Raw genomic sequence first — 25,939 nt, 5'->3', positions numbered from 1 at the left:
TAGAGCACTCTTTTTCTATTTGGAGAGTATTAATTAACCGTCATTAGTACTGAGTAAACAAAAGTGGGGATCTACTGTATGAGTGTGTTTGTGTGTGAAAGAGAGAGTAGCGCAATAACCAGCCAACCAGCTGCACAGCATTTCTTTTTGCATGGTTGAGAGTCGCCATGTACGGTGAGCTGGAATGGAAGGCATCTGGGAGATGAGTGGTGAGATAAGGCGCTCACACACACACACACACAATTAATTTCCCTACGACCGTCACACACCAAAACCTGCTCTTTAAAAACACGTTCCACTCCTTCTCACTCTCATTGTCGCTCTTTCTCTCCTATTTTCATCCTCTATGGGTAGACAAGTTCAAGACTAATTACCATTAGTATGAGGAATGCGGCTGCCGTTGAGCCCTTCAGACTTTTGAGAGGACGAGAGAGAAAGAGCTGCGGAGAGAGAGCGAGCGCAGAAAAGGTAAAGGAGGACAGAGACAATTGAAAACACGGGAAGAGTTCAAGGAGGGGTCAAGAGGAACGATAATAAATAAGTTTACAAGGCAACTTCCTCTGTGCTGTATGTGTGTGTGCGTGTGTGCCAGATCAGCATCCATTTCTTGTCATCTGACCAAATATGGAGGCAGTTTTTAATTAAGCAGTGCAGACAAAGGAATGCTGTGTCTCTATACACAGAAGCACACACACACACAACCTTATACAGTAGATCAGTGAATCTCCTCTACAGATGATTCTGCTGTGGACTACGGCTAACACTAACAGAGAGGAGGAAGAGATTGCACCATAAAGATGTCAATAAACTCAGAGGTCAGCGCTGTTGCTAAAATCGCTGTGCTATCCAGCGTTATTAATCCCAGCAGATAACAGCCCTTATAAAATGAGAAGAGCGCCTGCTATTGACTGAAGGAGGAGCATCCATTCAGCAGCGATATCACACAGGTTTGAATAAGAGACAATCTCCACTAAGACGATTTCACTCCCGATATAATGATGTTTAAGATTGATCAAGATCAATTTACTAGTCACAACTGGAAAAAAATACCACCGTTCTCATTGCCAGGGTGTCAAACACAGACACTTTGTAACGGCCGTCGGAGTTCGATACCACCGCACAAGGTACCCTTTAGTGCCGGCATGAGACGCACCGAGCTTTCCATTAACTCCAATCTAACCCTTGCATGGCAACAGTAAACACACAGAGAAAGTGCTGTGGTGACGTAGTTTAAAGAGCGAAAGAGACACACAGTGCGGGCGGGAGGAGAGGTCTATGGGTCCAACAAACAAGGCTTTCAACCAAGAGACCGCTGTTTGTGTCTCGTTTTCAAAACATCAAGTCACATTTTCATTGTACAAACATAGTAATCTTAAACCCAACCATGTTGTTTTTTCCTAAACCTGACTAAGTGGTTTTGTTGCCTTAACCTAAGCAAGTGTTTTTGTTGCCTGAACCTAAGCAAGTGTTTTTGTTTAATTCACAACATTAAGAACGTGTTTACTGCGACCAAAAAGTGAGCAGAGGGATCTGAAAAAGCGTCAGTGTGACGAGTTGGGATGAAAACATGTTGGAAATATTCATCTGAGCAAGTCATCTAAGTAGTCAACTTAATTCAAACTGTATGTGTAACAAAAACAGCACGTTGATGCTAATTTTGAACGTGCAAAAGGTCCTCTTTCTTCCTCTTTTAATAGGTACATATATCTGCCAAAATTGTGATTTGATTCTGGATCATAAATACTACTCGGTAAAAAAAAACTAGTTCCCAGGCTGCTGCATTGAGACCCTCAAAGACATACTGTTTTAGCTCAGTCATCTTACAGGCAGAAACACTGAAATTGAAACACCTTTATGGTGTAAGACGACAGCAAACACAAAGAAAGTTGTGACAGAAAGTTGGATTTTTTTAAATATGAAAAATCTGCATGCTTTGGACAAGTTGTTAAAGGAAAGGGGCAGCTTAGTGTAGTGAGAGCGCAAAAAGACGCATTTTCAAATTCATCCGCATTAGTGTGAACAATCTAAAAGATAGAGGCTTGATTCAAGAGTGTGAACAGTGGAGGCACACTTGATGTTAAAAGGGGAGTCTGTTCCACCGTCTATGACAAGTCATGATCAAGACCACAGTGTATCGAGACAGAGACAAGACCAAGATTTTGAGACTAAGTCAAGACTAAGACCAAACCAGTCTGAGTCCTATGCGGGCAAAACATTGGCACTCCTCAAATTGATCTGAAAGATCCACATTCCCATAAAAAATACGCAGAGAAATTCATTCACCTCTTTTATTGCCATATATACTGTATATGTGTGTATGTGTATAAGTGTAGCATGAGAAATGTCTTGATAAAATAGTTAAACGGCATTGCAGAGGTGTGTCAATTTTAGCAACCGCAGTAATGATGTTAATAAATACATCAGACAATGCACAAGCAATATAGCGATATCCACGCAGTTGTTGTCTTGAAATAAAATCCAGAGTCCTCTTTTTCTGAGACCGAGACATGACCGAGTAAAAATGCGGTTGATTCCGAGACCTTCAAAAAGTGGCCTGGAGACCAAGACCGATCTTGAGTACTACAACACTGCCTTCAGCAAACAAACAGCCAGCAGCTTCAGGTAAAACTACACTATCGTAATACGGAGGAAACATATGTGATGTAGGACTTTAAAGACAAATGAAGGAGCCAAGCTATTAAGAATCTTGTTATCAAACAGTAAGACCTTGTATTTGATTCTGAACTGAAAGCATAAGTGGAAGGAAATGATCTACTTCTGAATTATCAAGAGGAAACATGTAGAGCAATGTGACCTACGATGTGTGTGAGCTATAAGGAGCTACTAGCAAAGGAGAACAGAAAAACTGTCCATCTTAACTGAAAAGGTTGAAAAAATAACAGGGGAAAAACCAGTCCAAAGGCTCTGGCATTAATACCAACTATATGGAGTAAGTCATGATTTGCCCAATCAAAGGCAGACGTGAAATCCAACATGAGCATATTCGCACAGTCATGTCATGAATCATCAGTGGGTCATTTGACATCCTCATATGAAACCAGACTGTTGTTATTGCCAGCAATAGTCTTGAACCACTGGAAAGTATATTAGGAATTGTATAATGGAAAACCTGTTTGAGAAGCCCAGAGGGCATATTATTAAGAGAGCGCATACGAGTTCATACGAGAAGAAAGAAAGTATGTTAAGTACCAAGAGACTCTCAACAACAACGCAGCAACCATTGAAATAGAAATATTTTGTGTGTGAGAGGGGGTTAATATCAGTAGAACATCTTAAAATCTTTATAGAGCCTTGAAATCTAGTTTTATTGAAGTAAATCACAAATTATGTCAAGATATTTCACAACATGCATCAAAGCCACATGATTTCCTGAAAGAAGTGAAACTGCAAGAGAAACAAGTGAGATTGCCTCATATTATTCATATATTTGCTTTGTTTCGAGGAATAGCTTTTAAAGGAACTGTGTGTTACCATTTCCGATAACAGAAATGGAATATAATATTCATAACTATGTTTTCATTAGTGTATAATCACTTGAAACTAAGAATTATTGTGTTTGCATTAGATTAGAATGAGCCATTCATATCTACATAGGGAGCAGGTCCTCTTCATGGAGTCCAACATGTTGCTCCAGCATGTTTCTACAGCAGCCCAGAACGGACAAACCAAACACTGACTCTAGAGAGAGCCTTTCATGTTTTTACGTTACCTGAAGGCCACCGTAGTTCTCCGAAACACTTGTAAAATTGCGATAAAGTGAGCTGCAGAGGGCAAAAGCGTGATACCGCCAGCCGCTGTCTGACTTCTGTTGCTCCTTAAGTAGTGTTATTATGTTAAGGATGGCCACTAAGCGAGGGGAACGGCGTTACCACGGTTTTGCACTCAGCAGCTCACATTACCTTATAGTCTTGGAAAGGGATGAGTGAGCGGAGTTTGTTGCAATCTGCAATCACACCACTAGATGCCACCAAATCCTACACACTGCACCTTTAAGATAATTACACTGAGACTTGACAACTTATTTAGTGAAAATTTTTTATGGTAGTGTGGGAACAGTAAGCATTAACATGTGTGAAAAAAAACATAGCTGAGATGACTGATGTACATCTTTATAAAGAGATAAAAGTATAACTCTTTGAAATAGCTGCGGGCCTCTGAGAGTTGCAGAGAGCTACAACTGCAAACTACAAACTATACCCCTGCAGTTCAGACTAACAAGCAAATTGTCCAAACGTACACAAGAGGCCAGCTGCAGAGCGAGCTCACAGATGCAGCTGAGGCTCCGTTCTAACAGAGACAAGAGAGACTGCGTAAGACCATCACTACTGTCTGTCGGCCAAAAGAGGATATGAAACAGTGGAATGGAGGTAAGATGAGGAAGTGGAGTCACACATTCAGCACATGCCCTAAAACGCCCCACCCACGCTCACCTCTGGTAGATCATGGGTCATGTTGTCACATAGCACATGCCAGGCCGTCATTTATGTGGTTTAAAAAGTCCGAGCTATAGCGACAAACCTATTCATTAGTTTGTTTTGTATTTTTAAGGGAAATCCAGATCATCATAAAAACACTTCCTCATTTCACCTTTTCCTGCTCTTGTCACGAAGCAGCAAAAACACTGTACGGGGTCACGGGAGATCTGTCCATATGGCAAATGGATGGAGCTGTGTTTACACACACACACCTGATGCTCTTTCACACTAGAGTACATCCATTGAGCCCAGTCAGTGTGCCTCTGTGTGTGTGTGTGTGTGTGTGTGTACTGCTGCCTTTGTTTACCTGAAGGAAATTAACCTCATCTCCAACACTTACAAGCGGACATGAGTCCAATGAGGCTGAAAATATGACCCAAGCACACATTTTTCCATAAACAGTTTGTAAAGCTTGTGCTAATTTGTGCACTTCTGTGACAAAGTGATCGGATCGTACGTGTCACACATAAACACAAGGCAGGGAAAAGAAATGCTCCAACACAGCCAGTAGTTTGGTAGTTATGATTTCATTAAGTCAAAAATGGTCACCTCTATAGTCTGCGGTGTGGTTGAAGTGCTTGAAACTCGACACCGTTTTCCTTTGCTGGCCATCGGCGCAGGTTGCCGCTGTGCTATTGGAGAGAGTGCGATCTGCTCTACATAGTGACCGGTCACCTATGACCTTGCTCACAGTGACCTCACAGCTCGGTGTGTTTACTAACCCCTTGACCCTTCATACTGTGTGCACTCAATAACCCCACTGGCTCCTCTATGTGCATCTGTCCCCATTCTTAACAGTGTGTCTGTACACACACACTTGTGTTGACAATGAGTGAGCGCACAGACACCTTGCATACATTTTCCTCTAAAACAACTGGTTATTACGTCCAACTTTTGTCTTATGAAGAGTTTTTGATTATTGTGTTATGTAGCAGGTAGGGGATGTCACGAGAAACTATTTTTTTTCTACAGGACCGCAGGTACCGTCAGGGCTGGAGCCTAACGGCGTCCCGGGGACGATAGAAAATGTGTTTGGGATGCAGTAAACTCAACATTGATGCGTCCAGGGTATGCACGCTATTTTTTCCCTCTTGCGGCAGAGACAGACAGGGCACGTCAGCAGCACGTGGCGGCTGCCTCGCCGAACTATTGCGTCTCTCACGTGTGTGGTGTCCACTCCACACTGGCAGCCTCTCTGCTGTTGCTGCCAGCCCTTTCTTTCTACATAGAGTTTGCCTTTCATAATGGCCATTTCAGTCCTCATAAATGTAATTTATATTTATTTTAGACAGCAAAAGGTTAAGAAGCGTGTGCTCATTTGTAAATAATAGTAATAATCCACAATTAAAACCCGGTACTTTATTCATTCATGGAGCCCTGCAAGTCACTGCATTTCCTATAGCACTGTCCTGTAAATATTTCAGAATAAAAGGAATTCTGTCCACAGAAAAAACTTTGAGGGCTTTTATTTTGAAACGGAAGCAGGAAGTGTTGATTTAGAAGATTTTGATCTTTACTTTTTTTCATGTCTGTGACATGTTTTACAGATATCCAGACACTAAAACTGTAGTAATATAGCAAGTGTGATATCAATATACAGTCAAACGATCTCTCTCACTGTCTGTCGTTGCTGTGAACCGCGCATGGCTCGCGGTAAAAATAGCAGCAAAAAAACAGCAGCCAAGTCGCACTGCTCACGCGGGCAGTGTGGCTGCTCTCACCTGTTAACATGGGCGCCAAAATAAAAAACAAAAGGTTTCCGCAGCCGCCACGCGCTGCTGACCTTCCCTGTGTGTATGGGCCGTTACTTTCACGGCATTATGATGCGTTCAGGCTCTATTCAGTAAAAATGACTATTGGGCAAAGGTAAATTCTAACAATATCATGATGTGTTCAAATGTAATCTTGTAAAATGTTGTTTTTGTCGAAAAAGTTTGAAGAAGATGTTTTCACAGCAATATAAAATAATAGAGGGGGAATTATGACCTGTTTGACTTCCTAACAAAAACCAGCATGCAAACGGTAATAAAGGAGTGTACGTATGTTGAAGTACATGGGATTTATTGTTTTACTTTTGTTTTTTACTGTGGCAAAAATTTCTGGTATTGTGACATCCCTAATAGCAGGCAGCAGATATCATAAGTAATCTTCTATGGACCTCTTTGACAGGATTTAAGTTCAGAAGCTTTCTTAGAAACATTATACAAACACGTCAAGAGGCACATGATAAAATTACAAGACAATAATTCAATTGAAATGTTTTTTGATATGTCGCAGCACTACATCAGTGTCACAGTTCCAGCTAAACTTCATGCCAGTGTTGCTGCACAGCAGTATCTATCTTTTTGATCTCGTTACACAACGGAAATGTTTTCATTCATTCGTGGATACACAAAAATTAGAGGGCAGTGAAAAGGAGAGACAATCCAAGCAGAGAGATAGTGAGAGAAAGGCTTTGTGTCTTTCCAGGAGAACGGTCCTTCAGGTTTAACCGTGTGATGACATAACTGCTGTTTAACTAACTCGCATGCTACAACTCTGCATGTGGAAAAATACTACTACTCCCGTAGTACGGCCTAAACCACAGACTGTATACAAGAGAAATGGACGTTGTCATCATGACGTCACCTATTGGTTTGTGGACTGCCGTTTGGAGGCCTCGAGTTTGGCATTTTGGCCGTCGCCATCTTGGCTTTTTGCACAATAATTAACACGAGAGGTCGGAGCTTAGTACAACTGAACGCTGAATAAGACATTTTTAGGCAACCAAAATATTACAATGAACTTCCATGAACTGAAAACACACAGTGAAAGGGTTAAAGTTCTAAGATTAAAACAAGGCCAACTCCCAGACCGGACAACGCCGTGGTAGCGACCTGTCAATCACAAGGTAGCCACGTCCTAAAACATACCCTGCTTTATGGTCTATTTGACTCTAAATGGGACCATAATTTACTAAATGAACATCATGCTGTATTGAAGAAGACTTGAAACTAGCGATTGAGACCATAAACTCATGTATACTGAGGTAATAAATCAAGAGAGAAGTAGGCTCATTTTCTCATAGACTTCTATACAATCAGACTTCTTTTTGCAACCAGAGGAGTCGCCCCCTGCTGGCTGTTAGAAAGAATACATGTTTAAGGCACTTCAGCATTGACTTCACTTTTCAGACCCAGAGGTTGCCCACTGGCCTAAACACACATCAACAACACATTCACTGTGTTTGTGTGATTGAATACGTAAATGAAAAACAAACTACTCTTACGCATCAAAACACACATTATTTCCTCAGACGAGCTGAACCGGCCTCCATGCATGTGAATGCCCATCTGTGCGTGCCTCAGTAACAGTGAACAACAAAGAGGTGGAAGTCATCTTTTCCTTCAGTATCACATTTCTGTATGTTTTATATATCGAAACACATCTAGGAAAATACATGTGCCACCAAAAAACCTAGATTGTCAGTGTGGTTGACCTCAGTGATCCTGTGCAACTTCCCTGTAAAACTCATTTTACTGGAAGCGGCTGAAGGCAAAGCAGAATTAAGAATATTTCTACCTACGCAGAGCCATTAAAAAGATGATTAATTGTCTGGGTTGTTTAAATATCGCTCTATGGTTTTCCTGTGGTTTCCTGTGGCTACAATTCCTTGAAGACCATCTTTCACAATCGGTCATAAATAATCACATACAGTTTATTGGGATCACTGAGCTCTAGACTTTCTATTTCTGGTAACACACTTTATGACCTGTCATCATTGTGTCTTGTAACACAACATGGTCTTCACCATATGATTGGATCAGCGCTAATGGGGACATCTAAAGGGAAACTTCTTAGAAATACACTAAGAACGAAAGTAGACGAGTCACAATGAACGTAAGCAGAACCTTAACAAAAAGATACTCGTCAGTTACAAGCTATCAGACCTATGGAGACCTTCCTGCTCTGACCTTTGACCCCGATTGTGTTCTCTGGAGAATGGTATGGATGATCACAGAGGCCAGGTGGAGAGGTCAGGGGTCAGGGACCGGGGTGTAATGTCAAACACTTGCTTGGGGTGCATTTCACTGTCTTAACCTACAGAATGCTTCCTCGCGTCCTCTCTCCTCCCGTGACCCAGAAATCATTCCCCCTCCGCCATCATGGAAGATCTTGAGGAGAGAGGAGGCTTCTGGAGGAGCTTAGAGCGAGGAAACACAGATGTGTCTTACACAGAAGTTTTTTATCATGTGGCCTAATGTATAAAGGCCGCACCTCCGCAAGTGGCACACAGTTTGAAGTAACTGACGTCACTTAAGACTGTGGAACCAAGGATTTCTCATTCGGATCCTCCATCATTGCGTCTCTTCCTCGCATCTCTTTCTCATGGTACGTGTCCACATGGGCATTTTTGGACGCGAGTGATCGCCTCGCTTCCCAGTATTGGACGCTTTATGGGCTGCCACTAGACACAAGGCACTAGGCACCAGCATGGCTGCTTATCTGAGAACTTTTTTTCTCCTTTTGTTACGAAAATATTTCGCCGAAATGTGTTTCTGAAAACATTTTATGCGAGAAATAAGCCATGCAGTAGCTGAATCTGTCTTTGTTTTAGATCAACAGTGGTTAGTTTAAAGGTTTCTTGGGAGTTTCCAGAGGTGGCGAGTTGTGCCAGACGCCCCTGGTTTGCATAAAGTAGCCTAGACCTCATAGACAATGAATGGGAAGTCTGGAAAGAACAGATCCTGTGGACACGTACCATCACATCCTCGCAGGGAGGTAAGCAAGCCTAAGCTGAACACATACTCGGAGGAGACACGCAGGTCGACCTACAGACTTCACACAGACCAGCTGTAAGTCTTCAAATCTACATTCATCATGGTAAATAATTTTGTATGGCAAAAGTGATCAGGACTACACCTAATAATAAAGTTTTCTCGGTGAATTATTATACAAATATCACACTTTTAAGCAGCAACTTTGACCATATTCTGCAGGAAAATAACATGCAGTTCCTTCTAAAAAATCACAGCTAAATCCCAGGTATGTCAAATATTATTATTGGAATAAAACATTGCATTACTGAATAGCATCAGGCAAAAAAACAAAACTGTACCCTCCACTCTGTCTGCACACGCACACTAATAATAAACACACAGTATGTAAATAAAGCCCACTCTGCAGAGGTGACAAAGGGGGCATAAATGGTCAGTGGTGACTGCCTTCATTATTTTAGTGCAGCACTTCTAAAGCAGCAGCCGAGTAAAGTGTGCACACTTTACAGTCACTGCTTATACATAGCAGCATACCCCGGGGCTGAGGTGTTGTTACTGATACCAGTTTGGCTGCAGCTTATAAATGGCAAGAGGGATAGCTCTCCAGTGATGAATGTAAAAAGGGGAAAGTGGTGCATTATGGTCCAAAACCAAAGTGGTACCACTGCAAAGGCAAACAGCAGGATTTCAGCACTATTTTATTTCAAACTATTATATAGTTATTCCTTATATTTGTACAAATCATGTAATGTGAGAATATTAACTTAAAAATACCTTCTAAACATAATGTGAAAATGTCTATAATGTGCTGGTGGATGTCTAAATATTTCTATATTCTTTTCAGATTCATAATAAAATTAACAAATGGTGCAACTGTGATTTGTGATGCCTATAAGTAAAGTTTAAGGATAGCACATGGCTGTGAGTTAACATGTGTCGTCTTCAATGCAGAAATTATTTTGCAATGATTTAACAACAGTTAACTTGACAAGTGCAAGCCAGTGTTGCCTTTAATTCCCCTAAAGACAAATAATAAACTGGCTACTTTTCATTTTTAACTCACTAAAATCACCAGACTTTGCATGTAAATAGGGAAATACGCACTTCAAGTGAGTGCCCTGCGTGGTTTCCAGAGGTGGTGGTGTTGTAGCAGAAGCTCAACTTCAGTGGTGAAATATCACTTACCAGCTCTGAAGGTCAGACACACCGAAGTAGAGAAGTCAGCCTCACTAGAGAAAGAGTGAGTGCTCACTCCTCTCATGCGCTCTGGGACTACAAGCTGCTCTATCAGGAGGGAAAAGTCTCCTCTAAAAGATAAATAATAGTTTCAGGTTTCTCTGTATTTACACAGACTGCTACAGCGTGCAGCACCGCCGACACTTCTCTCGGGCTAATTTGTTTTCGTTTCGTCCGTCGAGATGTTGTCATAACTCTCTGAGCGTCCGCGGTCACCTGTGCCACCACCACCACCAATGGCAAAGCGCAGAAGGGGCTTGTGGGAAATGTAGTTTTCCTCATATCTGGTATTTTGAGGGCATGACGTGATGCCTGTTGACTGTATGGAGAGTTTTATGAGGTCCTCTAAATTTAGCCAAAGACTTCCAACACGACTAAAGGGAGACAACTTCATTATCTTTATCGCTTCCCCTCAGTCTACACTTCTATATTGTTTTATATGTATGATTCATTTAGTTTAGTCTGATGGAGGTTGTTATAGGGAGAGAGGGGGGCCTGGTGAACTTTTATTTTTATCATTATTATATATATTATAATAATTATATATATATATAATTATTATAATATATATAAATGTATTGTTATATACATATATATGTATATATATAATGATACATTTATATATATTATTATATATATATATATTATATCATTTATATATAATGATTAAAAAAAAGTACTGCGTTGACCCCCCTCTCTCCCTATAATACCCCCCCCCCCTCAGACTGAACTAAATGCATCATAAATATGAAACAATATAAGAAAACCAGAGGAAGGGTTAAATCAGCAGCAACTGGACTTGGTTTAGGTTTCAAGAACCTAAACCAAGTCCAGTTGCTGCTGATTTAACCCTTCCATGACCTGGATGACTGAGAACCTTCACAAACAATATAAGAAAAGAAAAAATAATAATACAAAATTATATATATATATATATATGTATAATAATAATAATGATAAGAATAAAAAAGTACAGAGTACCGAGTACAATATAGAAGTAGACTGAGGGAAGAAGCGATAAAGATGAAGTTGTCTCCCTTTAGTCGTGTTGGAAGTCTTTGGCTAAACTTAGAGGACCTCATAAAACTCTCTCTCTCTATATATATATATATATATATATATATATGTATGTATATATATTATTTTGTATTATTATTATTTTTTCTTTTCTTTATTTAAATGTTTATTATTCTGTCTGCTATTATTTTATTTAGATATCACCTTTGTGCCTTTTACTTTATTGAATTTTCTAATGACTCCAATACTACATGCACAATTGTAAAAACAATGAAATGAGCCTTGAATGCACACGTCAATTGAGAAAAAAGTGAAATATAACCGCTCAATAAAAAGATATTTGAGATTGTTTAGTCCCAGTTACGTTTCAGTGTAATGTGTCAGTGTTAGCATGCAGGGGTTGAGATGAAACCATGTGCAATATAATCTTGAATGCACAAAATCTCCCTCTCACCCTCGTGGGGTGGTATCTGTGTCTTCCTCAATATATATATATATATATACACACATATATATATGTACATATCACCTGTCACCAATATGAATCCTATTCACTTTACATACAGTATATAGACATCTTTACATGTACATACTGTGCATAATAATCCAGTCCATGTTTATCCATTCAATATTTATTTCTTTGCACTATTTGTATTGTTTACAACAATTTTACCTTAATTTGTCCAGCTTTGTTGTCCTTGTCCCTAGCTGTTATTCCTATGACTGTTTGAGAGAAATGCATAAAACCGGAGTCAAATCCCTTTTATGTATGTACTTTGCAAATAAATCTGATTTAGATATAATCCAATATATTTGCATTTTTAATCTTAAAATGTTATCATTTTAGTGAAGACTGTTATAGGGAAGTGGACTGGTATTTCTAAGGCCAGATTGCACAGGTCTTTCTTATATTATGTGAAAACCTTTAATCATAGGACCGACATAATGTTTAACTAAAATTCACATATCTGTAAGTTTTATAATCTACACCTATTGACATTTCACAGCACGAGTGCATCTGTATGACTGTAAAGACACAATGTCCATCTGCTGTTATTTCAGGTTCTAGGTCGTCCAGCTCTCTGTATATGTTTTTATTTGTTTCACTGGTCTGAAAAGAATATGGCATGTTAACTGGTACGAGGAAAATCATTCACACATATAAAGAGATGTGAAGGAGGGCCTTGTGCTATCCAGTGACTGCTGGAGCACACCGGTAATACCCAGTATGACAACAAGAGGGCAGAAAGATCAACAATAATATACAGTAAATCAACATTTCATGACAGAAGACTGTCTGGAGGCATTTTGAATGGGCAGTTTCTGTTTTTATTTCAGTGCGGTATGTTTTTTTTTATCAGTGTGACACAATCTGATAAAACTAGACCAACCACTAAAACAATCTACTGCTGCTAACCAGAACATCCAGCTGTCTTCTACTTCATATTTCTAGAAGTGTAAACTGGCCTTTATAACTTTTTTTGGCCTTTATTTGTTAGGACAGTGATAGACTGGAAAGGGGGAGAGGGGGAGAGAGAGAGGGAGAGAGAGAGAGAGAGAGAGAGAGAAAGGGGGGCGACATGCAGCAAAGGGCCACAAGTCGGATTCAAACCCGGGCTGCTGCGGTAAAGACTCAGCCTTGGTTTATGGGCACCCGCTCTACCAGGTGAGCTACTGGAGCACCGAGTGTAAACTGTTTGTGGTCAATCTATTTTTTTCCATTCACAATATATGTATATGTGCAAATCAATCATATAATTGTGTCTGATGGATGGATAAATCAATGTCAATGGTCGCTCTCTCTCCCCATCATAATCAAGCATGTGATTGGTGTGATTCAACACTTATAAGACAGACCATTTTAAACACTTTGAGCCATTCAAAGTTGTGAAAGATTCAAAAAGGAGGCAGTAGGGTACATGACTCACATAGTCAGCAAGGAGACAATCAAGATGTTTTTAGCCAAGAAACAGTATAGAAAAGAAACACTGCCCAAATCAGCAGATGACGTCTGAGGTAAATCATCTCTTTGGCCCCTTCAGTAAAGATAAGTGTCATTAATGTTCACATAATACTAAGTGAGGCTGCCTTAAATTAAATAGATCAAGAAAAAAAACATAGTTTTAAAAGAATAATCTGTTGATGCAACATTGTCAATTCAAACCAATGCAAAATCAAGATATTTTTCGAGTAACTTTTCAAGTGAGCATAAAAACAAAAGGACAGTCAGTTCAAATGTTCCCTGTTAATCCACGAGTTTTAAAACTTCTCGAAAACGTGTTGCACATGTAGGTTCAACATGCAACATGTTGACTAATGTAGAATAATGGGGAACTTGTGAATCTTTTTTATGCAACTGGTAGCTCTAAATGGGTTCCTCTCAGGCCTGACTCTGTACGGCTGAACAATATTATCAATATTTATCATCTATCAACTATCAACTATCACTGTGATCATATCACAGTATTTTCTATTTTGTGAAACATCATGCACTTTTTTCTGAGATAACAATGCAAAACAAACTGAAGTTAGATTTCTCCTGAGGATGGTTGAAAGAGCAGAGGGACTGCCAAGGTCCCCATGTGGCAGATTTGTTTACATAGATAAAGCCCAGTCTTCCTAGGAATAATGTTCATACTGGACAATTCTGCAGTACATGATTTACTTCCAGGAAGATCTATGAATGTTTAAATAACACTACAAGTAGGGTGTGGAGGTTGCGGTGGTAGATGGGCATGCAACATGTTTAATCTTGACACTGGAAGGTGAGGTTTGCATCCCATCTCAGACTTTAACATCTAACAATGACAATCGAAATTTGAATGTCAATTGAAATGCCGAATCAAAATGTAAATGAACACAATCCAGGGTTCTGCAGCGTCACTCGATATCACATTTCTGGTGAGTGGGATGAGATATCAGCAGGATTCTTGGTGTGATGTTCTGTCAAGGGGGCAGGACTCCTATGTCTGGGGTGAAGAGGGGTACTGTGGGTGCCACCAGTCCATGAGCTTTACACTGTGTACGGGATCCAGCACCACCTGGGTCCCGCCATGATCCCCCCTCTTCTTCCCCCGTCGGAGCGGCGAGTCCTGGAACACTAGACGAACGCGGTGGTGGCGCATGTCTGTGCTAACGTTGATTGTGAACTATGAGAAAAACAAAGACAGACCAGTACAGATTAGGAGAGGAGTTAATATTATTAATATTATATATTCTACTTGGTGCACCAGTTCATGATCAAAAGTGGTATTTTAATCTTTGGGGCAGAAGATATTATAAGATAAAGCAAATTATTGGCAAAAACAATAAAGATACAAATGTTAGCATATCATGACAAACATGTTGCCAGTAGGTGAGGAGATTCTGGATGTTTTTTGATGCGATTCACCTAAGACTGCCCGTCTCTTTCTTCATTCATTGTTAGCTTTTATGTCTAGTGGTAACCCGCAAATTACGAAATCTGCAAAAACTCTCACGTTACTGACTGCCCGACAACCTATCCTAACCTTAACTACTCAAGATCAATGCCTAAAGTTAACCATCTCACGAGTTTTCCCAACTCGCAGGATACCTTCTACACACAACCTTTTATGTGGCTGCGAGAAACACCTACAATTCCTTATAGACTGTAGCTCATATAAAAACAACATCCTGCTCCCTAGGTCCTATTACTACCAACACGGGTCAGCTATAGGGTAACACATGCAAAAGTTCAAAGAACAATCTGTGCTCTCTGCCATATGAGGTAGTAGCCAATATCCACCAAACACAAGAGTTACTAACCAGGCTCAGCGTCATGCCCATGACCACAGGTGTGAAGATGAAGTTGAGGGTGGTGACCTGAAGCATGTAGCAGTCAGAGTCTGGGTTCGTGTGGACGTCTTCGTATTGTCTGGGCTTGCACAAGGAGTTGGCACAACCATTCTTACTGTGCCCCTGCTGGGATGGAGATGACCAGAAAAAAAAATATGACAGCAGCAATGATGACAGGCTATTACTGAAAGGTTATCAAATTAGGAAAGGAGTGTTTTAAACAACCCGATTTACCTGCTTTAGAAACTTGAAGCTGAACTCCCACAATGCCTCAGGCCGAGTCCCTGACACTTTTCTGATCCAGAACAGTAAACACTGCAACAGAAAACACATAAAATCAACATTTCCACAATGAGAAAGACCAGTTTAAGTTTTTATGGACATGCATATGTGTTTTTTACTGGTTTCTTTGTTTTGAAAATTAAAACGCAAAAATGAGACTAAACGATACATACACATAACCCAGATGTGTCAAACCATGTACCGTGAAGGTCAGTTTTCAGTCCAACCAAATACTACACAAGGGGCCTCTATCATGCAGAGTTCAACTTAGTCTGGCTCTCTTTGAACTACCTGGCTCCACTAAGCCTAACATTGGTGGTCGTCGATAGCCTGGATATCACAAAATTGTTTATTGGCAGGGTTGGTTAGCCCTGAGTTTTCTTTTTTAGCCATAGGCGCATTCACATGAAAAAGATGGATCTCTAAATACAAGCTAATCACTTGCAATACTAATAGATCATAAAAAAATAAAAACAACAGAACTTTAGCTCCAAATCCGTGGAGTTAGGTGACTGACTACACATCAGATTATTTACCTTGGAGTTGAGCAAGGTTGTGGGCGTGGATTCTGGCAGGGCAGGAATTTTCGAGACACGCAAGCTGAACGGCTCATACAAATGGAAAAGGGAGCGAATCACTCGGGCACGTAAAGAGCACATCCTGTCAATACACTCAGGCTGGAGGCGGAACGGCAGGTCAGTGTCAATCTTGTAGTGCCTGTGAGAGATGGAAGGTGGGAGGGCAAGAAAACATGTTAATTGTACAAATGGTCAGTTTACTTCCTTACTTTGGTAATTTATTGGACCACATTCAAGACTTTTTATCTTGACACACACTACTAACAATGGATATGATCCTCAATTTAACAACAAATCATGAACTTGACATGTATGGTAGTTTCCATTCTGATAAAATGTATATATATTTTTTTACATTTTTAAAAAAATTAGTAAAGCAAAAGCATGGAAGGCAAAGACGCAATAGATTTAAATTTGGTTTTGAGAAGAGACCCCGTTCAAGTTTTTCCTGGTTAACTTCACAATTATGGAGGACCACAAGAGTCACAGAAATAGTAATAAAGCAAGTCATTAATTAATAACTATTTCTAAAATAAATATAGGCATTAATACATTTGTTTACAAATTAACTTATTAATCTATGAATAAATCGACTAAATCACAAAGTAATTAAATAATAATAAAAAGAGGGCAATAAAAAGATGAATTATAAAAATAATTTACAAATAAAATATTAATCCATCAATTTACAAAAACACAATAAAACACTCAATATGTACATCATTTAAAAATACCTTTTCATTTCCTTTTCCATGCTAAATGACTCAGCAAATCTAATAGCTAATAGGAAAAGGAAAAGCAGCAGGGAAAAGAAAAATACTGGTAGGAAAAAATAGAAGCACTCCACTTTGCTGTTCACCATTGACTGCATGCACATGATCAATAAAACCACCTCACCTTCTGTAGAGCCTGGTCCAAAAAGCTGCCGTGCAAGTGACTGTCCAGGCATTCCTACAGATTAGAGCAAATCTGCACACATCCTCTGGCCGAATGTAGGAGGCGAGCATTAACCAGATATCCACTGGATACTCCCCTCCATTACTAGGCTCACTACTTTCTGTGAAGACAACATGCAAACGTCACAGTCAACACCCTGGTAAAGTTGCACAAAAGGTTGACTCCATTTTCGACTCACTGCTCGATGTGCATACTTTAAACAAATTACAAATAATACCCTTTCTCCTCTTGTTTTTCTTCTTGTGGGTCACTTGAGTTTCATTTTCTCCATCATCTTCAGGGTCTAGGTCATCACTGCTGTCCAAAGCATCGGCTGTGACACTCACTGAAGACGAGAGGACCTCCTCTACAGCACCCTGAGATGCTTCCAGGCCGCAGAGTAATTTTGCTGAAACACACAGTGTTAAGTTAAGCACTTGAATCGCGTGCACAGACATGGCCAAGTCACACTGTAATCTCAAATCATTAATACACAGAAATGTCTGACTGTACATCATCACCATTTACCTTCTTTTTCAACTGCATTTGCAACAGCCTTTTTCAGCCTCCCTGACTTCACAACAGCTGGGTCGGCATCAGCATAATCAGCAACGGTCACTAGGAAAAACAAGACACATTTTATAATAATCATACTCTTTAGAAATCATATTTCTTTTAAATATATAAGCAAAATCAGCTATGACCACTACTGACAGTAGGCTAACTGGGTCCATCAGCATAATCAGCAACGGCCACTAAGAATAACAGACGTATTTTCTAATAATAATACATCAGCAAAGCCAGCTATGACAACTACTGACAGTAGGCTAACTGGGTCCATCAGCATAATCAGCAACAGTCACTAAGAATAACAGACATATTTTCAAAGAATCATAAGATAAGATAAGATATTCCTTTATTAGTCCTGCAGTGGGGAAATGTGCAGTGTACAGCAGCAGCAAAGGGGATAGTGCAAAAAACAAGATGCATCAGCTAACACAGTTAAAAATAAAAAAAAGAGCTAAACAAAGTGTAACAAAATATGAACCATTTAAATAGAAGGAAGTATAAAAATAGGAGCAGTATATACAGTATTTACAATAAACAGACCATTAACAAAATTGCACAAGTGGAAAATGATATTGCACAGTGAGAATGAAATGAAATTCCACCTGAAATTATCAGGTTATTGTCAGTTTTAAGTGTGTAAGTGTATAAGTGGTTTACTGGGAGCAGTGCTGCCTGGTACTCTTTAGAAGTCATATTTCTTTCAGCGAAAACCAGCTATGACCACCACTGACAGAAGGCTAAGGTTACAAACAGGTGTTACACCGAAATGTGACCGCAGAGAGCCAGCAACGCAAATGTGACCCCACTGTACCTTTATAATAAATTAAGCAAGGTCTGGTTAGTGTCCTCAGAGTCAGAACTAAACATGCAGAAGCAGCGTTCAGTTTTTATGCACCAAATATCTGGAACAAGCTCCCAGAAACCTGCAACTCCAACTCTGAGTTCTTTAAAAACAAAGCTTAAAAATGTCCTGTTTGCTGCTTCTGCCTTTTATTAAACCAGATAATGATCTTATACTGCACTTTCACTTTTACTCTTGTGTTATATTCTATCCTAGCTTTTATTTTTAGCTTGTTTTTATTTTATAATCTTCTAAACTGTTTTAATTATGTCTTAATGTTCTTTTGCACGTTGTTGCCATGTCCTTGGATGTTTCTGTGAAGCACTTTGGCTTGCCGTGTCGCTGCAATGTGCTCTACAGATAACGCTGCCTTGCCGTGCAGATAACGTGCTAGCATGCTAGCGAATGTAGTAACCTTAGTTACCTGATTCCGAACAAACGTCTCCGGCCTTAAACTTCAGCCGTTTTCGGTTCCCTTTCTTGGGCATGTCGACACCAATGATCTGTGGGCGCTTAACGGGCCTGTGGGTCCTGCCATGTCTCTATGGCAAGCGGAGGTAGAGAGAAAGAAAGAAAAATGAGAGAGAAATTGGAAAATGTTCCGCCAGGATCTTCAGCCATCATGGAATGACGTAATGGTGCAAGTATCGCGAGAGTATCGTTGTCGGGTTTTTTTTTCTCGCCCCCCCCCCCTCTGCTGCTTTACTGCCACCTGCTGGTCATTTCCAACATTTCAATGATTTCTTGTGACCAAGAGCAAGTTAAGACTTTCCTTAAAGGGACTATTTGTAACTTTCAGAAATGCTTCTTAACAGTGACACCTGTGGCCGTGAAATCAACGAAAGTCAGCGTCAGGCTCGCGCTTGCTCGCTCTAAATATACCTGAACGAGCATCACTCAAAACAGTGAGGCGACACACGTCAGCTAAAACCACAATATCACTCTATATTTCAGCTGCTTGGCAGTAATGTTAGCTGACCAGACGAAGGTCTCTCCATGAACATGATTTAGATCTGATCCTAGTGTTGACTTTTCCTGCCTAAGTGCAGGCTGAGGCAGCGGGGCTCTCCAGCGTGTCTCCTCTGCTCTCTCCGCCCGCAGCCGGAGAGAGCAGAGGAGACACCGGCACCCGGTCGGTAACGAGAAGACAACGTAAATCTCTGTAGAGCTCCGTCACTTTACAAGACACGGAAAACCTATGTTGGTCTGGAGGAGCTGCAGCAGTTATTTCTGCACAAACGTCCCCTTTGCATTCACTAGATATTCTCAGAGCTAAACTAACTCTTCTGCAGTGTGAAGTGAGCGCGCGTTCACGTCTAGAGGTGGAGCAAGCTGAGCTGTCTGAGTGAAGGCGAGTAGGCAGAGGAGGAGCGTACAGCGGCTACACGCAAACGCGCATATGCGAGCACGCATGTGTGACGACCCGCTACATTTATGCGCGTACAAAGTTACAAATAGTCCCTTTAAGACTTTCTTAAAGGTCCCATATTGTAAAAAGTGAGATTTTCATGTCTTTTATATTATAAAGCAGGTTTAAGTGCTTTATAAATACTGTTAAACTATCAAAACGCTAAATATACGGAGAAATACACACAGCCCGTATTCAGAAATTGTGCATTTGAAACAAGCCGCTAGGATTTCTGTCCATTTGTGATTTCACAAATATACAATATTTAGATCATTACACGGTTTTAAAGGTAAACATTCTAAATGTGTCCCAGTTTCTTTCCTGTTGCAGTGTATGTAAATAACATCAGCTGACAGGAGCTACACATGGACCCAAACTGTTGCCTAGCAACGCAATTCCGTTGCAATTCCAAAATTAAATGCACTAAAACAGAGCGTTTCAGACAGAGGGTAAATACAGGTATATTCAGGTAGACAGTATGAGGAAAATAAAGTGTTTTTTGAACATTACAGCATGTAAACATGTTCTAGTAGAAACACAAAATACAAGTATGAACCTGAAAATGAGTATGATATGGGACCTTTAAGTCTTGCCTTAATTGACTTATATAGTGTTTGATTTTTTTTTTGGAGGAACAGTAACACGCCCTGACTGCAACTGGGTTTCTTAACAGAATGCTTCATACATTTATATAAAGACGGACACCACTAACGTAGGTAATGGGGGAACCCTAGGATTGATAATTGAAGGATCAGATGCTTGAAAAAAGAACTGGGACTGTATGTGATACCCTGAAGTAATCTAATGTGTCTTCTTTAAAGTGAGACAAAATAAATTGTGAGAAATTGTATCTTCAATATTTTGATAAATAATGTGGATATTTTCCTATGCATATTGGACTGAATTTTTGTGCCTATGTAAAGTGAGTTTATATGTAACCTTTGTTTTATTTTGATATGCTTTACTTATATTGGTTGTATTTAGTGTCATTATTTTTCAATTTATTTTTATTTATTTTTATACATACTTTCATGTTGAATTGTTTGGATATATATTGTAAGACCTTATAAATATTGTAACCCCTTGTGAAGGAAACTGTCAACCTACTATAGGTCGAAATACTGTTTGATGTAAAAGGGGATGTGAGGGGGGAAAAAAACAAATAAAGAATAAGTAAAAAAAAAACTAAAAAAAGAATGCTTCATAAATTTCCCCTGCAGGAAAATTAGATAATAAGCCATTATAATTATAATTATAATAATAATAATAATAATAATAATAATAATAATAACAATAACAATAATAATAATAATAATAATAATAATAATAATAATAATAATAATAATAATAATAATAATAATGTATTATTATCATTATTATCATTATTATTATTATTATTATTATTTTGTTGTTTATGCCAAATTTTTAAAAAAAATCTTTGGAAAGCTGGTTTCCCTGAAGAGTGATGAGATGGTTCCTGTGTCACTTGTGTCATCTTCCCATCCACTTCTCACTCAACAGCAATATCAGAAAGTGACTGAAAGTACAACTACTCTGTCACTCTACCTCTCATAAGGTTTCTTATGCACACCATTAAAACTGCCCAGACACCACTGAGTCAGGTAGACTTAGATATCAAACATCGGTCGGAGAAGGAAGACAGTGGCTTTGTTATGGTATTGTTATCAGACCTCCTAAGAGTCACAATGCTAAAAAAGATCCACAGTGCTGTGTTCAGTGACCTATGTAAGTATTTTGTGAAAGTGCTGCAGGCCACAGCATCCCAAATTGGCTGTTGACAACATTGTTGTCAAGGCCTTTAAAACTCAACTGCAGAGAGCCGCATCTTCTAGAGTAAATTCCTATGAAACTAAAGCTGAATCACTTTTCTGAGAAATGCTGCAGCTCAAAGAAGACCAAAAAAAGCAGAGGTGATGCTTCGACCTCTGGCCATGAGAAATTACTCTCTGACAATTAAGTAGTCAGCACAGTGATTGTCTCCTGTTCTCCAACTTTAGAGATGGATCAAGAGATTTCAGGAGGTTCTTCTCATTTGTGGCCAGAGCTTTCATCAAGCCCTTTACTGTCTGTATCCCAGGTACATAAATCCAATATGGTCTAATATCTTATGACCACTATTCATTGTCTTCACCTTCTTTTAACACAGACTATTGATTTCACCTTAAAGGTAATCAATTCACTATGGTTTTCTCCAGATTACGCGTTTATTTCCCCTTATCAACATCTTTTTTTAATCAATAGGCCTAACAAGATCTATTCTCATTGTTACTCATCTAACCTACAACTGCTCCAAGTAGGTCAGCCATTGAAATCAAATCTCACTTGCTAACAGCCCTTCAGCAATTTGGCCTAAAACTGTAATAAACATCACACAAAGAAACTCTCTAATCTCTACATATAACAGTTTATATCCTTTCATTTAACTGCCAGATACAACACATTGTAAATAAAGGAGAAACATAGTTGCAATCTAAACTGTAACTTGAGTACAGTACAATTTTTAGGTACTTTTTGAGTATTTTTTTGAGTATTTCCGTTCTCTGCTCTATACATCTACTCTGCTCCTACTCAGAGGGAAATATTGTACTCTTTACTACATTTATTTGATACCTTAAGTTACTATTTACTTTGCATATTCATAATAATAAAAACATAATATATCATTATATATTATTACAATATAATTTCAACAAATACATTATTATGTATTATTATGGATAAAGATAAGGCTGTATTGATCCTGTGGTGAAATACTCAAGCTACCTGGCAGTATAAATAATAATAATAATTAAAAAAAAGCTCCACCTTTACCAGCTGCAACATTGAAATAATGTACATACTAATGCATCAATAATTCCAATTCAATCATATCATATATTATTCTGAAATGCGCCATTCTACATAAGGAGTACTTTTACTTTTTATATATTTATATTTTGATGCTAATATCTTTTGTAATTTTCTTCAGTAAAAATTTGAATGTGTTTTATTCGAAACAGAGTATTTCTACACTGTGGTATTTACTTCAGTAAAATATTTAAGTACTTCTTCCATCACTGCAGAAAACATCAAGTAAAACTCAGATTCAGCCACTAGGTGGCAACAATTAGCCATCACTGTTTCTGCCAATTGACTAATAATAATGATAATAATATTCTTTGTATTTAAACTTAGAGGTGAAATATAATTGACTGAAGGCTTTTAAGCTCAAAATTGTGTGTTTGAATGCATACATTAATATATCTGTATTTACTTGTATTAAAATCCCCAAAGTAATATACACTGATAGAAAAGGTTTTAAATTAAATCATCTGTATCGGCACATAGGAGAAATGAATAAATGATTTAAGGAGTTAATGATGTGTATTATTTTTTATGGGTTTAATAATTGGAGAGTGATAAAAGACAGAAATATCAACACATTATCCAACAAGCTCTGGTTTCATTTAATTTGCTTTAGGTAGTTAAATAGTTTCCTTTATCTTTTCATGACAATTCATATCAACTATACTTAATTTTTAAATTGATTTTACTGTATGAAATTATTCTTTCATGAAATTCTCATGAACTTTATCTTAATGAAATCCACTATACACTTTACAGCAGCCAAACCCCTGCAGAACTTCATCAGTACAGTATCAGGTCAGTGATGAGTGAGCTCTTTTCATAGGTTATTAATCACTTTCCGTTCACACTGGACTGAGATTGTCCTTCAGTCACAATAACTGCTGATTTTTTTTTTTTAAAGCAAACACTCTTCACAGTTAACTTTCAAATCATGAACCGTGATCTAGGAGGAAATGTGGGGATACATCTGCACTATATGGCTTTAAGACAAACTCAGGCCTTATAGGATCTTTAATGTGTCTGAATAATTTGAGGGAAACACAGTGACTTATTGCATATTCTTTACACTGAAAGAATTATTCTATTTAGAGATGGTAAATAACGTTTTCACTGTTTTTTTAGCTGTTATTGTCGTCTATTCTATACTGCCACAGCAACATGCTTATGAATAAATTAAACGACTATATTCATGCCTCATGTTAAATCAAGGAACAAATTGTTAACAGGTATATTGTTCACACTTTCAAACTTACTAATTTTGAACTGGCCAAATAAATACTGTGACTTAAGTCAGATTCAAAGATTTGTTTTCGATGTGGTAAAGTTTATGTTTTTGGACAGATAATTGTTTTAACTGTATTGTCAAAACCACAATGTCTCCCTAAACGAAAAAAGTAAAAGGCTTTTGAAATAAAAAGCTCCCCTGGACTCCTCCTTCTTGTTGAGTAAAACTGTTGTTTTTTTACCATGCTAAGTGGTCAGAAATGGCTTCGCTCCTTTCCACAATCATTTATATATGTTGAAACACAAATAATCTTGAAGGAAAATATAAGCTATAGGACAGAATGTGTATTTTTATATAAAGGTTTTCAGGTAAAAACTCTTTTGGGATCAAAAAGGGCAACATGTATGTACTCCAATGTGAGCAGTTAATGGTCATTACTGTAGAACATTATTTGATGATCAGAGCAAACAAAGTCCTAAACACTGCAACGTGTGCAACAACTAAAAGTTACCTCACTGGCACGGTATATATGGTTAGTAAAGTTAGGACAGAGCCTTTTTAGCAAGTTAGAAAGCACCTCTGCCATTCACTATACTCATACTCATCCACACCCTCTTCACTTTCAACCCTAAAATGGAGACTTTCTGACTATTCAGAAATAGTGCGTTTGAAACAAGCCGTTAGGATTTCTGTCCATTTGTGATGTCACAAATATACAATATATAGACCATTACACAGTTTTAAACGTGAACATTCTAAACGTGTCCTATGTTGATTTCCCGTTGCAGTGTATGTAAATAACATCAGCTGACAGGACGTAAACATGGACCCAAACTGTTGCCTAGCACCGCAATTCCGTTGAAATGCACTAAAACGGAGCGTTTCAGACAGAGGGTAAATACAGGTGTATTCAGGCTGACAGTATAAGGAAAATAAAGTTTTTTTTAACATTGCAGCGTGTAAACATGTTCTAGTAGAAACACAAAATACAAGTGTGAACCTGAAAATGAGCACGATATGGGACCTTTAAGAACTTTAAACATGCACTATCTGGCACCATCTTGGACTCTAACCACTGGCACACTTTACACTTACTTTACACTATACATCCTGTAAACACTTACTTTACACTATATATCCTATATACTACTTACTTTACACTATACATCCTATATACAACTTTATAGACTGCACATATACACATTACATTTATTTATTGTACATACTACATTTATTTATTGCACATACTATTTATTGACGGACTGCACACACTATGTTCACCCATTCACTCTGTATCTTTTATATCTCTATTTATTGTTTTTATCATTTTTGTATACCTTTACCTCTCCTGTGTTTCACTCTGTTTGCTGATGTTGCTGCTTTCACATCTGAATTTCCCTCCGGGGATTAATAAAGGTTCATCTTATCTTATCTTATCTTAGAGACCGTCCAGCTATATTCCATGCAGTCCCCTATTATAGTGTCTTTTACGCGCATGTGGTGCAAAAGGCTGCACGCTGGGAGTTGGTCCCTTATTTCCAGAGCCGTGTAGCCTGGTAGTGACAACTGCAGATTCCCCAGTGTGTGTGAGGGTGTGTGCGTGTGTGTGTGTGTGGCTGAGGGACTGTGTGTGTGTGTGGGAGGAGGAGGAGGAGGAGGAGTGAGCGTCGGTGGCGGTGTGTGTGGAGAGATGGAAGCAGAGAAGGCGGATGCAGATAAGACTCGCTCTCACTGTCCCCAAGACTAAAAAAGGACGCAGATTAAAACGTTTCCATCTCGGAATATCTTCTTTTTTATATATAATTGTCCTGCCTAATGTGCTGTGCTCTCCGTCGTGCTCGCGGGCGGGCACCACCCCTCCATCTCCATCCGTCGTACCCGTCTATCTGCGAGCTGTCAATCACATCAC

General features: G+C 38.9%; 2 protein-coding genes across 8 annotated transcripts in view; both read right to left on the bottom strand.

Annotated features, from left to right (window-relative positions):
- tfeb (transcription factor EB) overlaps positions 1-10,657 on the bottom strand; it is a 42,380-nt gene extending 31,723 nt beyond the window's left edge. For 5 of the 6 annotated variants that reach the window (XM_074631093.1, XM_074631111.1, XM_074631129.1 and 2 more), the window contains exon 1: positions 10,439-10,657. In XM_074631093.1, the coding sequence (XP_074487194.1) occupies positions 10,439-10,514 (76 nt within the window). In that variant the 5' untranslated portion in view covers positions 10,515-10,657. The remainder of the gene's footprint in view (positions 1-10,438) is intronic. The other variant, XM_074631146.1, reaches the window with a different exon arrangement.
- Positions 10,658-12,812: 2,155 nt separating this feature from the next.
- On the bottom strand, positions 12,813-19,175 carry tmem183a (transmembrane protein 183A). 2 transcript variants are annotated; one of them, XM_074630831.1, is made up of 8 exons: positions 18,954-19,175; positions 17,647-17,736; positions 17,357-17,527; positions 17,080-17,239; positions 16,141-16,321; positions 15,557-15,637; positions 15,293-15,445; positions 12,813-14,655 (listed from the first exon to the last, which is right to left on the bottom strand). In XM_074630831.1, exons 1-8 carry the CDS (start codon positions 19,015-19,017, stop codon positions 14,470-14,472), a joined length of 1,086 nt encoding a protein of 361 aa, XP_074486932.1. In that variant the 5' UTR covers positions 19,018-19,175; the 3' UTR covers positions 12,813-14,469. The 2 variants fall into 2 exon arrangements, with proteins under 2 accessions (XP_074486932.1, XP_074486923.1); XM_074630822.1 differs by having other exon boundaries at positions 15,293-15,448; positions 18,954-19,164.
- Between the last annotated feature and the right edge of the window lie 6,764 nt (positions 19,176-25,939).

The sequence above is a fragment of the Sebastes fasciatus genome, chromosome 1 (assembly GCF_043250625.1).
Source record: "Sebastes fasciatus isolate fSebFas1 chromosome 1, fSebFas1.pri, whole genome shotgun sequence".
NCBI classification, from domain to species: Eukaryota; Metazoa; Chordata; class Actinopteri; order Perciformes; family Sebastidae; genus Sebastes; species Sebastes fasciatus.
The sequence above is the reverse complement of the archived record's forward strand: the minus strand, read 5'-3'. Positions and strand labels throughout refer to the sequence as shown.

Bases quoted from the DNA above. Each gene is read 5' to 3' on its own strand.
- tmem183a (XM_074630822.1), bottom strand. From the start codon at position 19,017: ATGCCCAAGAAAGGGAACCGAAAACGGCTGAAGTTTAAGGCCGGAGAC. The intron at 17,737-18,953 runs GTAACTAAGGTT...TGTTTTTCCTAG, and splicing joins AGACGTTTGTTCGGAATCAG to TGACCGTTGCTGATTATGCT. The intron at 17,240-17,356 runs GTATTATTTGTA...TTGTCTTCACAG, and splicing joins GAAAAACAAGAGGAGAAAGG to AAAGTAGTGAGCCTAGTAAT.